Source organism: Macaca mulatta, chromosome 2 (genome assembly GCF_049350105.2).
Source record: "Macaca mulatta isolate MMU2019108-1 chromosome 2, T2T-MMU8v2.0, whole genome shotgun sequence".
NCBI lineage: Eukaryota > Metazoa > Chordata > Mammalia > Primates > Cercopithecidae > Macaca > Macaca mulatta.
Genome location: NC_133407.1, coordinates 112,957,874 through 112,974,810, shown reverse-complemented (window position 1 = coordinate 112,974,810; position 16,937 = coordinate 112,957,874). Strand labels below are relative to the sequence as shown.

General features: G+C 45.5%; 1 protein-coding gene and 1 long non-coding RNA gene across 23 annotated transcripts in view; one reads left to right on the top strand and one right to left on the bottom strand.

The window, feature by feature from the left end:
- Window positions 1-16,937, bottom strand: part of DAG1 (dystroglycan 1) — a 77,074-nt gene that overhangs the window by 24,839 nt on the left and 35,298 nt on the right. For 10 of the 22 annotated variants that reach the window (XM_028843247.2, XM_077990654.1, XM_077990652.1 and 7 more), the window contains 1 exon segment: window positions 1,654-2,051. In XM_028843247.2, coding sequence (XP_028699080.1) covers window positions 1,654-1,935 — 282 coding nt within the window. In that variant the 5' untranslated portion in view covers window positions 1,936-2,051. 22 annotated transcript variants of the gene reach the window in all.
- On the top strand, window positions 8,860-13,905 carry LOC144339203 (uncharacterized). Its single transcript, XR_013413962.1, has 2 exons — window positions 8,860-9,692; window positions 10,764-13,905. It is a non-coding gene; the product is annotated as an uncharacterized LOC144339203 (long non-coding RNA).

Below are 16,937 nucleotides of genomic sequence, written 5' to 3'. Positions count from 1 at the left end.
TTGGGAAGCTGAAGAGGGAAGAAGGCTTAAACCTGGAAGGTTGAGGCTGCAGTGAGCCATGGCTGTACCACTGCACTCCAGCCTGGACAACAAAGCAAGACCTTGTCTCAAAAAAAAAATTGTAAAAGAATATTTCTTTCTTGACATATGAAATTCAAAAATCTGTTTCAAGTCAGAATGGGACTACAAGTGTAAAAAACTAAAAAAGAAAAAGTATCCACAGTAAAGTTTTATTGCCCATTCATTCACATATCGTAAAGGCTACTTTCACACTACACAGGCAGAGTTGAAGAGTTCTGACAGAAACCATATGGCCTGCAAAGTCTAAAATATTTACTGCGTGGCACTTGGTGCAGTGGTGCATGTCTGCAATCCCAGCACTTTGGGAGGCCAAGGCAGGAAGATGGTTTGAGCTCAGGAGTTCGAGACTAGCTTGAGCAACATGGCAAAACCCCATCTCTACAAAAAATATAAAAATTAGCCAGGTGTGCTGGCATGTGCTTATAGTCCCAGCTACTTGGAAGGCTGAGGTGGGAGCACCACTTGAGCCTGGGAGGTCAAGGCTACAGTGAGCCATGATCACGCCAGTGCACTCCAGTTTGGGTGAAGTGTGTTGACTTCTGCTCTAGAAGATGTTCATAACCCGGCTGGGTGTGGTGGCCCAAGCCTGTAATCCCAGCACTTTGGGAGGCCGAGACGGGCGGATCACAAGGTCAGGAGATCAAGACCATCCTGGCTAAGACGGTGAAACCCCTTCTCTACTAAAAAATACAAAAAACTAGCCGGGCGAGGTGGCGGGCGCCTATAGTCCCAGCTACTTGGGAGGCTAAGGCAGGAGAATGGTGTAAACCCGGGAGGCGGAGCTTGTAATGAGCTGAGATCACGTCACTGCACTCCAGTCTGGGTGACAAAGTGAGACTCCGTCTCAAAAAAAAAAAAAAAAAAAAAAGATGTTCATAACTTGAGGGGTACATGCCACCCACCTGTCCGTGAAACAAACTCACTCAGGACCTAGGGGAAATTCCACGGTTCCACAAAGTCAGACAGAGAGATGGTGCTTCATCACACAAAAGCTTCCTATTTCACCTGATTTCTATCCTGGGTCAACCCAGACACTCTTCTCTACACGGGCCTCAGATTCCATTGTTCTCTGGATGGCTTCTCTAAAGGATATGGGGCAAGGCTGAAGTTTGGGTACTAATTTTTGTTCTTAAGTGATCAATTACATTAGCAAACACACATCAGCAAATTAGAGCAGAACTCCTATATTTATTTATATCTTATTTTAAAAAGTAAGTTCAAAGCATAAAAGTCCTATATTTTTTGGGTTTAACTCTGTGATTTATGAAAGGTAACCTTTCCCTATACATGTGACAGACCCTTCCAACAAATCCCTAAATCAGTTTTCAGTAGAACTTCCAGAGTAAAGGTGACATGGTGATGTCCTCAGAATGGGAACAAGAATAAAGATTAGGATGCTATTCTGAGTATACAGGGATCCTCTCATGAACATCAGTGGCTGTCCCTCTTCTAAGGGGGTACTGGAAGAACTGAGCTCGGAATTGGTGGAGCTTAGACTTGAGAAGGAAAAGGCACCAAAACTAAAACGGAAGATGAGAACTCTTCCTCATTTACCTCTATATCCAGTCTCACCTTGATGATGTCTCCACTGGAGGCAATCAAATCTGTTGGAATGGTCACTCGAAATGAGCGCCCGACGACAGCCGTGCCATCAGGAATGCCAACCACTGTGGGAACAGCCTCGTGGAGGTCTGAGAGCACTGAGTGCATGGATGCCTCAAGCTGGTTATCCCAGTCCCTGACAGCCTCTGAGGGTTCACTGGGCCAGTGGGACTGAGCCATAGCCACAGAGAACAGGATTTGTGCCATCCCCCAGAGGGGGAGCAGCAGCGAGAGGCCCACAGACATCCTCATTCGAGGCCCAAGTTTGCTCAAGTCGATAGTCTTGCTAAGTAAGGAAGCAAGTGACTTGGTCCCAGAGCTGGGTCCTCACCCTCTGCACACCTGCTCCATCCCAGAGCACACAGAGCCTGAAAAAAAAAGAAAAGCAGATTCAGACTTGAGCAATTCCAGTGGTTCAAAGTCATATACTATCCTCCAGGAGTTACTACCAAAAACATCTACCCTGAGTTGGATCAAGGCTCTTACCCTCATGCTCTCTTATACAGAAGCCACCAGTTTCGTGCAACTCCTTAGCACTGGAAATGTGGCTGGTCCATTAAATGTAAAATATACACTGGATTTTGAAAACTTTATAAAAAAGGAATGTAAAATGCCTCATGAATACTTTTAAAATATTGATTGCAAACTGAAATGATATGTATTTTAGTAATATTTTGAATATAGTCAGATATATTCAGTAAAATATATTAAGTAAACAATAAGTATTAACAAAGAATAAATAATAAAGAAATGTATTAGATAGGACAGGAGTGGTGGCTCACACCTGTAATCCTGGCACCTTGGGAGACTAGGGCAGGCGGATCACTTGAGATAAGGAGTTCGAAACCAGCCTGGCCAACATGGTGAAATCCCATCTCCACTAAAAATATGAAAATTAGCCAGGCATGGTGGTGGGCACCTGTAATGCCAGCTACTCAGGGGGCTGAGGCAGGAGAATCGCTTGAACCCAGGAGGTGGAGGTTGCAGTGAGCCAAGATTGAGCCACTGCTGTCCAGCCTGGGTGACAGAGCGAGATTCCACCTCAAAAAAAAAAAAAAAAAAAAAAGTATTAAACAAAATATATGATTGAAATTAATTTAATCTGCTTTTATTCATGTGGCTACCAGGAAAATTTAAGTGACATATGTGGCTCATGTTATATTTCTGTTGGGTGGCACTGCTTTAGACCTAACTTCCAATTTACAGGAAATATGGGAGCCATGCAAAGAAAAATCACACAAACTAGAATGTGGGATCTTCTACAAAACAGCTGGCCTGGTATCTCCAAATGCTGACATTCCTAAACATAAGATGACTGTTCTCAATTTAGAGACAGCAACCAGACTTGATGTGTGTACCTTTTTGGGGGTGGAGGAGTGGGGACAGAGAAGGCTCTTGCTCTGTGGCCCAGGATACAGTACAGTATTGTGTTCATAGCTCAACATAACCTTGAACTCCTGGGCTCAAGTGAATAGATGGGACTTCAGGTACACACCACTCCACTCAGCTAGTTTTTAAAATTTTTCTGTACAGACTGTGTCCCACTATGCTGCCCAGGCTGGCCTCAAATTCCTGGCCTTAAGCGATTCTCCTACCTCAGTCTCCCAGGATTAGAAAGGTGAGCAATCTTGCCCAATGTGTACATCTTGACTGGATTCTGGATTTACTTTTTTTTTTTTTTGAGATGGAGTCTCGCTCTGTCGCCCAGGCTAGAGTGCAGTGGCACGATGTCCACTCACTGCAAGCTCTGCCGCCTCCCGGGTTCACACCATTCTCCTGCCTCAGCCTCCCTAGAAGCTGGGACTACAGGCGCCCGCCACCACACCCGGCTAATTTTTTTGTATTTTCAGTAGAGACAGGGTTTCACCGTGTTCGCCAGGATGGTCTCGATCTCCTGACCTCGTGATCCGCCCGCCTCGGCCTCCCCAAAGTGCTGGGATTATAGGCGTGAGCCACCGCGCCCGGCCTGGATTTACTTTTTAAAAAACACATGATGCCACCTCCCAAAGGGGTAATTGAGGAATTTTGCATGTAAACTGGAAATGGGATTTACTGTTAATTTTCTTAGGTGATCTGATGGTAGTATGACTCTATAGGGAATTATCCTCAATCTTATGAATTGTATTTTGAAGTACTTAGGAATGAAGTGTCAAACACTTTGTAACTCACTTCAAAATGATTCAAAGAAAAAATATATACATGTATATATAGAAATACAGCCATGTAGCAAACGTAACAATGAGGCTTAGAAAAATACTTTTGAGGCTGGGCAGGCGGGCGCAGTGGCTCATGCTTGTAATCCCAGCACTTTGGGAGGCTGAGACAGCCAGTTCACTTGAGGTCAGGAGTTCAAGACCAGCCTGGCCAACATGGTACGGTAAAACCCTGTCTCTACTAAAAATACATGCCAGGCATGGTGGCTCACGCCTGTAACCCTAGCACTTTGGGAGGCCAAGGCAGGTGGATTACCTGAGGTCAGGAGTTCAAGACCAGCCTGGCCAACATGATGAAACCTCGTCTCTACTACAGATACAAAAATTAGCTGGACGTGGTGGTGTGTGCCTGTAGTCCCAGCTACTTAGGAGGCTGAGGCAGGAGAATCCCTTGAACCTGGGAGGCAGAAGTTACAGTGAGCGGAGATTACACCACCGCACTCCAGCCTGGGTGATAGAGCGAGACCCTGTCTCAAAAGCAATAAACAAATAAACATAGACATACATACATACCTACAAATACAAACACAAAAATTAGCCAGGTGTGGTGGCGCGTGGCTGTAATCCCAGTTACTTGGGAGGCTGAGGCAGAAGAATTGCTTGAACCCAGGAGGTGGAGGCTGCAGTGAGCTGAGATCATGCCACTGCACTCCAGCCTGGGTGACAGAGCAAGACTTCACCACCAAAAAAAAAAAAAAAAAAAAAGAACTTTGGGCCGGGCGTGGTGGCTCATGCCTGTAATCCCAGCACTTTCGGAGGCTAAGGTGAGCGGATCACAAGGTCAGAAGTTCGAGACCAGCCCTACCAAAATGGTGAAACACAGTATCTACAAAAAATACAAAATTAGCTGGACGTGGTGGCGCATGCCACCTGCTACGTGGGAAGCTGAGGCAGGAGAATCACTTGAACCCAGGAGGCAGAGGCTGCAGGGAGCTGAGATCGCGCCATTGCACTCCAGCCTGGGCAACAAGAGAAAAACTCCGTCTAAAAAGTAAAAATAAAAATAAAAACTAGGCCGGGCGCGGTGGCTCAAGCCTGTAATCCCAGCACTTTGGGAGGCCGAGACGGGCGGATCACAAGGTCAGGAGATCGAGACCATCCTGGCTAACACGGCGAAACCCCGTCTCTACTAAAAACACAAAAAAATTAGCCGGGCGAGGTGGCGGCGCCTGTGGTCCCAGCTACTCGGGAGGCTGAGGCAGGAGAATGGCGGGAACCCGGGAGGCGGAGCTTGCAGTGAGCTAAGATCTGGCCACTGCACTCCAGCCAGCCTGGGCGACAGAGCGAGACTCCGTCTCAAAAAAAAAAAAAATAAAAAAATAAAATAAATAAAAAAATAAAAAATAAAAACTTTGAAAAGACTTTAAAAAAAAAAAGTACCTGCATAGAGAAATACTGCACCTGCCCACTCCTCACACCCACCCTAGGCACTAACTACAGGACCCATTTATTAAACACATATTTGCAAACTCCACTCCAGTAAACAAGCCCCACACCCCCAAGAAAGTGACTAGAAATCTGTACATTTTACTCTGGGCCCCATCAGTTTCAGGTAGTTCAGGACACTTACTCTAGGCTGGCAGGCACACAGATGCCTTTCAGAACTTACTGGCCCACAGGTGACAACAGCCATCATGAGCAATTTCCATTCTAGAAAAAGATTAAACTCTGCCCTGAGCCCATGCTATTAAGAGGTCAAGTGACATTTTCTGACCTGAGTAATGCAAAGTAAATAAACCCAAAATTTCTAAAGAAAACAAAGCCACTACGGCCAGGTGCAGTGGCTCACACCTGCAATCCCAGCACTTTCAGAGGCCTAGGTGGGTAGATCACTTGATGTCAGGAGTTTGAGACCAGCCTGGCCAACATGGTGAAACCCCATCTCTAATACAAATACAAAAATTAGCCGGGTGTGGTGGTGCACGCCTGTAGTCCCAGCTACTCAGGAGGCCGAGGCAGGAGAATCGCTTGAACCCGGGAGGCAGAGGTTGCAGTGAGCAGAGACTGCACCACTGCACTCCAGCCTGGGTGACAGAGCGAGACCCTGTCTCAAAAACAATACATACATACATACATACATACAAAAACAAATACAAAATTTAGCCGGGTGTGGTGGCAGGTGCCTGTAATCCCAGCTACTTGGAAGGCTAAGGCAGGAGAATCACTGGAACCCGCTAGGCAGACGTTGCAGTGAGCGGAGATTGCACCACTGCACTCCAGCCTGGGCAACAGAGCAAGACCCTGTCTCAAAAACAATACATACATACATACATATATACATACATACAAACAAACAAATACAAAAAATAGGTGTGGTGGCAGACGTCTGTAATCTCAGCTACGCGGGAGGCTGAGGCTGGAGAATTGCTGGAACCCAGGAGGCAGTGGTTGAAGTAAGCTGAGAATGTACCATTGCACTCCAGCCTGGGCAACAAGAGCAAAACTCCATCTCATTAAAGGAAAAAAAAAAAAAAAAAAAAAAAGGCAAAATAAACCAAAAGCAAGCAGAAGGAAATAATAAAAAGCAAAAAAACCCAATTAAACTGAAAACAAAAACAGAGAAAAACCAATGAAACAAACAACTAGTTATTTGAAAAGATTAACAAAATTATCAATCTCAAGTAAGAATGATAGAGGAAAAATGAGAAGGCAATTACCAACATCAACAATCAAGCAGAAGATACCACTAGATACTGCAGGCATCAAAAGAAAAATAAGGAAACACTATAAAAAACTCTACACAGACAAATATGAATCAAACTAAACGAACAGATTCCTCTGAAAAAATAAAAACTACAGCCAGGCGCGCGGTGGCTCACGCCTGTAATCCCAGCACTTTGGGAGGCCAAGGCAGGCGGATCACGAGGTCAGGAGATCAAGACCATCCTGGCTAACATGGTGAAACCCTGTCTCTACTAAAAACACAAAAAATTAGCCAGGTGTGGTGGTGGGCGCCTGTAGTCCCAGCTATTCGGGAGGCTGAGGCAGGAGAATGGCGTGAACCTGGGAGGCAGAGCTTGCAGTGAGCCGAGATTGTGCCACTGCACTCCAGCCTGGGCGTCAGTGCCAGACTCCATCTCAAAACAAACAAACAAACAAACAAACAAACAAACAACTACAACTCATCTAATATGATATAATTTCTATTAAGACAATTTTTCTACAGACGCAGAGAGGGATAAAATGTTTTTAAAGACAGAAGTCCCAGCTACTCAGGAGGCTAAGGCAGGAGGTTGGCTTGGGCCCAGCAGTTCAAGGCTGTAATAAGCCATGATCACACCACTGTACTCTAGCCTGGGTGGCAGAGTGAGACTCTGTCTCAAAAGAAAAGAAAAAGAAAAAGGAAAAAAAAAAGGAAAAGAAAAAGAAAAATAAAGAAGAAAAGAAAAGGAAGAAAATTATTAAGGAAATTGAATATGTAATTTTTTTTTTTTTTTTTTTTTTGAGATGGAGCCTTGCTCTATTGCCTAGACTGGAATGTAGTGTCACAATCTTGGCTCACTATAACCTCCGCCTCCCAGGTTCAAACATTCTCCTGCATCAGCCTCCCAAGTAGCTGGGATTACAGGCTCCTGCCACCACGCCCAGCTAACTTTTGTATTTTTTTTTTTTTTTTTTTTTTGAGATGGAGTTTTGCTCTTTTTGCCCAGGCTGGAGTGCAATGGCGTGATCTCGGCTCACCGCAACCTCCGCCTCCTGGGTTCAAGTGATTCTCCTGCCTCAGCCTCCCGAGTAGCTGGGATTACAGGCATGCGCCACCATGCCTAATTTTGTATTTTTAGTAGAGACGGGGTTTCGCCATGTTGGCCAGGCTGGTCTTGAACTCCTGACCTCAGGTGATCCGCCCACCTCAGCCTCCCAAAGTGCTGGGATTACAGGTGTGAGCCACGGTGCCCGACCCTGAATTTGTAATTTTAAAACTCCCACAAAATCTACAGGCCGAATGACATGAGTGGTTAGTTCTACCAATTTTTTTTTTTTTTTTTTGCAGAAGGAGTTGGCCAGGCTGGTCCTGAACTCCTGACCTCAAGTGATCCACCCGCCTTGGCCTCCCACAGTTCTGGGATTACAGGCATGAGCCACCACCAGGCACAAACTCTTCCAGAAAGCAGACGAGGAGGAAACACATCCTGATTCATTTTGTTTTAATACACTGAATTTTATTTCATGTTTTACCTATTTTTCTTTTTTTTTTTTCATTTTTCTTTTTCAGAAATGGGGTCTTGCTATGTTGCCCAAGCTGGATTTGAACTCTTGGGCTCAAGCAATCCTCCCGCCTCAGCCTCCTGAGTAGCTGGGACTATAGGCATTTGCCACCACACTTGCCTCCAATTCATTTTATTAGGTAGCATTATCCTGATACCAAAATCTAACCAAGATATTACAACAAAACTATAGACCAGTATCTATCATGAAAACAGACACAGAAGTCTTTAACAAAACATGATCAAACAGAATTCAGCAAATTATATTAAAAGAAACATACACCATGACCAAGTGGTACTTATTCCACAGATGCAAGGAAAGCTCAGTATCTGAAAATTAATCAGGTCAATATTTGAAAATTAACCATATTAACAGGCTACAGAACAAAAATCACATGATCACACCAATTGATGCAGAGAAAGTATCTGACAAAACTCAACACCAATTCATAACAAAAAAACTCTCAGAAAAATAGGAATGGAGGGGAACTTCTTCAACTTGATAAAGAGCATCTACCAAAAAACCCCACAGCTAACATTTACTGGTGACAAACTGAGTGTTTTATCCTTAAGAACAGAAACAAGGCAAAGAATGTCCACTATCACCATTCGTACACAACATAATGCTAGAAATTATAGCTAGTGCAATAAAGTGAGAAAAAAAGTATAGTGGCTAGGCACAGTGGCCCATGCCTGTAATCCCAGCACTTTGGGAGGCTGAGGCCAGTGTATCACCTGGGTCAGGAGTTCAACACCAGCCTGACTAACATGGTGAAACCTCATCTCTACAAAATACAAAAAATTAGCCGGTGTGGTGGCAGGCACCTGTAATCCCAGCTACTCAGGAGGCTAAGGCAGGAGAATCACTTGAACCCGGGAGGCGGTGGTTGTAGTGAGCCAAGATCAAGCCACTGCACTCCAGCCTGGGCAACAAGAGTGAAACTCTGTCTCAAAAAACAAAAAAAAAAACAAAAAAAAAAAGTATGGCATACAGATTGAAAAGAAAAAATAAAACTGCCCTTATTTGCAGATGACATAATTGTCTATGTAGAAAATGCCAAGGAATCTGTAAGAAAACTCTTTACAGTCCTGGCCGGGCGCGGTGGCTCAAGCCTGTAATCCCAGCACTTTGGGAGGCCCAGATGGGTGGATCACGAGGTCAGGAGATCGAGACCATCCTGGCTAACACAGTGAAACCCCGTCTCTACTAAAAAATACAAAAAACCAGCCGGGCGAGGTGGCGGGCGCCTGTAGTCCCAGCTACTCGGGAGGCTGAGGCAGGAGAATGGCGTGAACCCGGGAGGCGGAGCTTGCAGTGAGCTGAGATCTGGCCGCTGCACTCCAGCCTGGGCAACAGAGCGAGACTCCGTCTCAAAAAAAAAAAAAAAAAAAAAAGAAAACTCCTTACAGTCCTATATTAGTTCTATAATGAGTTCAACAAGGTCACAGAACACAAAAACATTCAAAAATCAATTGTATTTCTATATACTACAATAACCATGTGGACACCAAAATTAAAAATATAGTATCATTTAAACTATTCAAAAAATTACTTAGGTGTAAATCTTTTTTTTTTTTTTTTTGAGATGGAGTCTCGCTCTGTCACCCAGTCTGGAGTGCAGTGGCATGATCTTGGCTCACTGCAAGCTCCAACTCCCAGGTTCACGCCATTCTCCTGCCTCAGCCTCCCGAGTAGCTGGGACTCCAGGCACCCACCACCATGCCCGGCTACTTTTTTTTGTATTTTTAGTAGAGATGGGGTTTCACTGTGTTAGCCAGGATGGTCTCGATCTCCTGACCTCATGATCCACCCATCTCGGCCTCCCAAAGTGCTGGGATTACAGGCATGAGCCACCGCGCCCAGCCCACTTAGGTGTAAATCTAACAAACACGTACAGAATGTGTATGCTGAAAACTATGCATACACCTGTGATCCCAGCTACGCAACAGGCTGACGGAGGAACCCAGGAATTTGACACCAGCCTTGGCGACATAGTAATTTAAAAAAACAATAAGGGCAGGATGCAGCAGCTCATACCTATAATCCCAACACTCTGGGAGGCTGAGGCAGAAGGATCACTTGAGCCCAGGAGTGAGAAACCAACCTGGGCAACATAGTAAGACCTCATCTCTGCAAAAATTTTTTAAATTAGCCAAGTGTGGAGGCATGTACTTGTGGCCTCAGTTACTTGGAAGGCTGAGGTGGGAGGATCACTTAAGCCTGGCAAGTCAAGGCTCAGTGAGTCACTTTCACACCACTGTACTCCAGCCTGGGCAACAGAGCAAGACCTTGTCTCAAAAATAATGGTAATAATCTTAAAATTAAAAAAAAAAAAAAAAAAGCAGGGGGCGGTGGCTCACGCCTGTAACCCCAGCACTTTGGGAGGCCGAGGCGGGCGGATCACAAGGTCAGGAGATTGAGACCATCCTGGCTAACACGGTGAAACCCTGTCTCTACTAAAAATACAAAAAAGTAGCCGGGCGTGGTGGCGGGCGCCTGTAGTCCCAGCTACTCAGGAGGCTGAGGCAGAAGAACAGCACGAACCCAGGAGGCGGAGCTTCCAGTGAGCCGAGATCGCACCACTGTACTCCAGCCTGGGCGACAGAGCGAGACTCCTTCTCAAAAAAAAAAAAAAAAAAAAAAAAGGCTGTATTGGTGGAGGGACAGATACATAGACCAATGGAATATAATAGGGAATCCAGAAATAGACCTACACAAATATACCCAAGTGATTTTTGACAACAATGCAAAAACAATTCAATGGGGAAAAAATTGCCTTTTCAACAAATGGTACAACCCAGATGTCCTTCAATGGGTGAATGATTAAACAAACTATGGTACATGCATACCATGGAATACTAATGAACAATAAAAATGAATGAACTATGGATACGCTCAACAACTTGGATAATTTCCAAGCAATCTTGCTAAGCGAAAAAAAAAAAAGCCAACCCCAAAAGGTTACATACGATATGATTTCATTTTTATAACATTCTTGAAATGACAAAATTATAGAAAGAGAGAACAGATTAGTGGGTGCCAGGAGTTACAGAAGGGGGTCAGAGTGTGAGGGAGGTAGACGTGGCTATAAAAGGACAACATAAAATATCCTGTGGTAATGGAAACGTTCTGTACCCTGACTATACCATTTTCAATATCCTGCCTGTGATATACTGTACTACAGTTTTGCAAGATGTTACCATGGGGGGAACTGGGTAACTGTACATAGGATCCCTCTTCTAACAACTGAATGTGAATCCACAATTATCTCAAAAAATCTTTTAAATCTTAAGATAAATTTGAATGTGAATTTTAAATCTGACAGTGAGACTGTCTCAAAAAAAAAGCTTTAAATTTCTTTTTTTTTGCGACAGGGTCTCACTCTGTGGCCCAGGCTGGAGTGCAATGGCACAATCACAGTTCACTGCAGCCTCAACCTCCCAGGCTCAAGTGATCCTCCCACCTCTGCTTCCGAAGTAGCTGGGACCACAGGCATGTGCCACCACACCTGGCTAATGTTTTTGTATCTGTAGAGACAGTTTCACCATGTTGCACCAGCCTGGTCTCAAAATCCTGGGCTAAAGCAATCCACCCACCTCCGCCTCTCAAACTTCTGGGATTTCACCATGTGCCACTAGGCTTGGCCAAGAATTTTTAAGGCCTAAAGGACACCATAAAGAAAGAAAAAAATGGCTAACCACAGCCTGGTCAATGCATGTGATAGGTAATGAATCCTTATCAAAAAACATCAAGCAACCCAAAACAGTAAAAATAGGCTGAAGATAGGACGAACGAACCAACAAGTAATTCACACAGAAGAAAACCTGAATAGCAGTAAACTTACAAAAAGGATGCTCAACCTTACCAATAATCAGGGAAAAGAAAATTAAAGTAACAGCAAAAACCTTTCCACACCAATCAGATGGGCCAAAATGTTCCAATGTGACACCACTGAGGAGACAGGACCATATGGCTGTTGGTGGGAGTGTGAGCTGCCCCAACACCTTGGAGAAGACTCACCATTCAGCTGGGCCCTTCCACTCCTAGGCACACAGACAGAGAAAACTGCAAACATATATGGAGAGATGGCACAAGCATGTTCACTGCAACACTGGAAAGTTAAAAATAATCCTAAAGTCGGTAGGCCAGGCACAGTGGCTCACACCTGTAATCCCAGCACTTTGGGAGGCCTAGGCAGGCGGATCATGAGGTCAGGAACCCGAGATAAGCCTGGCCAACATGGTGAAACCCCGTCTCTACTAAAAATACAAAAATTAGCCAGGTGTGGTGGCAGGCGCCTGTAATCCCAGCTACTTGGAGGCTGAGGCAGGAGAATCGCTTGAACCCGGGAGACAGAGGTTGCAGTGAGTCAAGATCACGCCACTGCATTCCAGCATGGGGAGACAGATCAAGACTCTGTCTCAAAAAAAAAAAAAAAAAATGCGCCGGGCGCGGTGGCTCAAGCCTGTAATCCCAGCACTTTGGGAGGCCGAGGCAGGTGGATCACGAGGTCAGGAGATCGAGACTATCCTGGCTAACATGGTGAAACCCCGTCTCTACTAAAAATACAAAAAACTAGCCGGGCGTGGTGGCGGGTGCCTGTAGTCTCAGCTACTTGGGAGGCTGAGGCGGGAGAATGGCGTGAACCCGGGAGGCAAAGCTTGCAGTGAGCCGAGATCATGCCACTGCACTCCAGCCTGGGAGACACAGTGAGACTCCATCTCAAAAAAAAAAAAAAAAAAAAAATGCTTAGTGAAAAGTGCCCACTGCAGAACACAGAATACCATTAAGGTAAAATGTTTATGGGAGGCTGAGGCAGGAGAATCGCTTGAGCCCAGGAGGCAGAGGTTGCAGTGAGCTGAGATCGCACCACTGTACTCCAGCCTGGGCAACAAGAGCAAAATTCTCAAAAAAAAAAAAAAAAGAAAGAAAGAAACAACATTAAGGTGTGACAAAGCAGTTGGGTTGCAGATACTTAGGGGTATATGATGTTAGGCTATGTTCTCTACTGAGTACTTGAAACACACGAAGGTACAGAGCTTGACTGAATCCTGTTATCTCAAAAATTTTTAAAAATCCTAAAACAGCCAGCAACTCTTGCTCTATTTCACTATCTTCTTAGGACTAGAAAGCCCTGTCTTCATGTACATGTTCAGCAAATTCTGAACAACAACAAAAAGCCCTATCTCAGCCCCTGGGCTTCTGCCCTGCCCATCACCCCATCTCTGTCCACCTCTATCTCTTAGTGTCTGTGTCACACACGTTTACACAAACCCCTGACCCAAAAAGCAATGTCTGCATACATCCTTAGTTCCTAAGACACTACTTCCCCCTTAAAGTCTCAGAAAAACATACTGAGCTGCTCTACAAAGGTATGAGAAAGCAAATGAAATTCACCTGCCATAGAAAGTTAGGTGTCTTACAATTTAGCACAATATAATTTTATTGATTCCTCTCATCAATGTGAGATAAGCAATAGGAAAAACATTGTCGGCCGGGCGCGGTGGCTCAAGCCTGTAATCCCAGCACTTTGGGAGGCCGAGACGGGTGGATCACGAGGTCAGGAGATCGAGACCATCCTGGCTAACACGGTGAAACCCCGTCTCTACAAAAAAAATACAAAAATCTAGCCGGGCGAGGTGGTGGGCGCCTGTAGTCCCAGCTACTCGGGAGGCTGAGGCAGGAGAATGGCGTAAACCCGGGAGGTGGAGCTTGCAGTGAGCTGAGATCCGGCCTCTGCACTCCAGCCTGGGCAACAGAGCCAGACTCCGTCTCAAAAAAAAAAAAAAAAAAAAAAAAAACATTGTCCTCTTTCCTCTCTACTACCTTGTCCCACACTCCAAGGCCCATGGGACCAGGTGGCTCTCACAGGATTTCAGACCCATTCCTCAGCAGGAACCTTCCCCCGCTGCCATCAGTAGATGGCTGGGTCACTTTTGCCCACCACAGGCTCACCAGCAATGTTAAGTGCCACACTCACCAAAAGGGACCAAATGACCATGTACATAGAGGGTGAAGCCCTATGGGCATCAGTTCCAAGAACCATTTAACTTCCAGTGATGTCTGAGGGGTCCTCCACCAGGAACTCCTTCTCAACAACCAGCGTTCCCAGTACTCTGGTGAGGATGTTCTCCTCAGGTCTCTAGAAAGTGTTCCAAATTGAACGTTTTTCTTCAACTCTTTTCTGTGTAGTTTTGTTTTGACTTTTTGGTCGCCCAGGCTGGAAATGGTATAATCACAGCTCACTGCAGCCTCAACCTCTGGTCTCAAGCAAACCTCCTAACAGCCTCTCAAGTAGCTGGAACTACAGGTGTATGCCACCACACCAGGCTAATTTTTAAATTTTTTTGAAGAGATACAGACTATATTAACCAGGGTGGTTTCAAACTCATGGGCTCAAGCAATTCTCCTGCCTTGGCCTCCCAAAGTGTTGGGATTACAGGTGTGAGTCACTGTGCCTGGACTACAGTTTTCTTTACTGCTGCATCGTGTGTGTTTTCTTTACTGGCCTCTTCCTTATGCATTTTAATCCTTTTTTTTTTTTTTTTTTGGAGAGGGAGTCTCGCTCTGTCACCCAGGCTGGAGTGCAGTGGCGTAACCTCGGCTCACTGCAATCTCTGCCTCCCGAGTTCAAGCAGTTCTCCCTACCTCAGCCTCCCAAGTAGCTTAGACTATAAGCACCTGCCACCACGCCTGGCTAATTTTTGTATTTTTTAGTAGAGACAGTTTCGCCGTGTTGGCCAGGCTGGTCTTGAACTCCTGACCTCAGGTGATCCGCCCACCTCGGCCTCCCAAAGTGCCGGAATTACAGGCATGAACCACTGTGCCCAGCCGCATTTTAATTCTAATTTAGTAAATGGCTCAGCTCAACCAACACCCTCACAAGACTGTAAGTTGTGGAAGAGCAGGGATACATCTGTTGCAATCACTAATATGTGCCCAGTACTCTTCCAGTGCCGGACATATACCATACACCTAATAAATGAATGGGGAGACACAGGACCTTTCTTTTAGCTTTTTTTTTTTTTTTTTTTTTTTTTGAGGCGGAGTCTCGCTCTGTCGCCCAGGCTGGAGTGCAGTGGCACGATCTCGGCTCACTGCAAGCTCCGCCTCCCGGGTTTACGCCATTCTCTTGCCTCAGCCTCCCGAGTAGCTGGGACTACAGGCGCCGCCACCACGCCCGGCTAATTTTTTTGTATTTTTAGTGGAGACGGGGTTTCATTGTGTTAGCCAGGATGGTCTCGATCTCCTGACCTCGTGATCCGCCCGTCTCGGCCTCCCAAAGTGCTGGGATTACAGGCTTGAGCCACCGCGCCCGGCCCTTTTAGCTTCTTTCCATCATCTTTAGTCTTTACTTCACTTATTAGATCCAGCTGATCTTTCACTATTCTAAGCTGATTGTGAATTTTAAAATTCTCAGCTTATTTGAAAACAGAGTCAGTTATAAGACACACCCTGCCTTACCAGGAACTTAAGCTGTCTGCTATCTGCGGACACATGACGACATGGGGTATCTGTTTCATGGGCATGACTAAGTGCTCTGCATTTAGCAGGCGGGCGATGTTCAGGGCACAACTCCATCTACTATGTGTTGGTTTTCCATGCTCTAAGGAGAAAAATTCTTTTGCAACTTGGTAATAAAACACCCTTTTGTCTTTCTGATGCTGGCTTCCTATAAGCAAGGGTCATGTCTGCCTGTGCTAGGAATCTGATAGGTAGCATCCGTATACTTATATCAGAATGTACCTCTGAAAGTTTTTTTTTACACAGTTTCATACTCAAAAACTCGGTCATTGAGATAGAGGCACTACAGAGATCCTCCACCTCGTGGTTCAGAGACCAAGTTTCAAACAGAGGTAAACACTCATTTGTGGTTGCCTACAGCTTGGTGGCCAGAAAATGTGGGAGAAAATAGTGTGGGAACCACAGAAAGATTCTGGCCACAGCCACCTAGTCTTCCTGACACAGCTATCCACTGTAACACCTCACACTCATTCACATTATATCCTCTAAAGAGTAGGAAGTGCTCAAGGCAGCCCAAGAACATGTCTTAGCTGGATTCACCACTGGCTGAGAGGAGCTACCGAAGCTCTCCTTTTTGAGTAGTGGAAATGGGAACCTTATTCCTCTATGCCAGCACCCAGTGCAGTACCCACAACTGAGTCTAAGCTCTCAGCACTGCCCCAGGCCCCAGACCTTGAGACTCAATGCAGATAAACACCCTCAGCCAGAAGAACCAGAGCTAGTTGGGGAAGGCCCAGTAAGTGGCTCGCATCTGCCAATGACCAGGCGCTCCCTTCCTCCCAGTTGTAATATGTGGGACTCTCAAGTGATGGGCAGAAGTAAAATGCCAGGCCAGGCACAGTGACTCACGCCTGTAATCCCAGCACTTTGGGAGGCTGAGGTGGGTGGATCACGAGGTCAGGAGTTCAAGACCAGCCTGGCCAACATGGTGAAACCCTGTATCTACTAAAAATACAAAAATTAGCCAGGCATGGTGGCGGGCACCTATAATCCCAGCTACTGGGGAGGCTGAAGCAGGAAAATTGCTTGAACCTGGGAGGTGGAGGCTGCAGTGAGCCAAGATCACACCGCTGTACTCCAGTCTGGGTGACAGAGGAAGACTCTGTCTCAAAAAAAAAAAAAAAAAAGTAAAGTAAAATGTCAAGTTATCAATGGTACCTAAAAGGTAGTGACTTTTGTAGCCAAAGTATATTAAAGCTGCCCTAGAGGCAGGTATATTTAAAGTATATATCAGATCAGTTGTCAGGGAAATAACTAGGAAATCAAAACATTATACAGTAACTGGCAAGCACACCAGGCATCCAAGGGTAA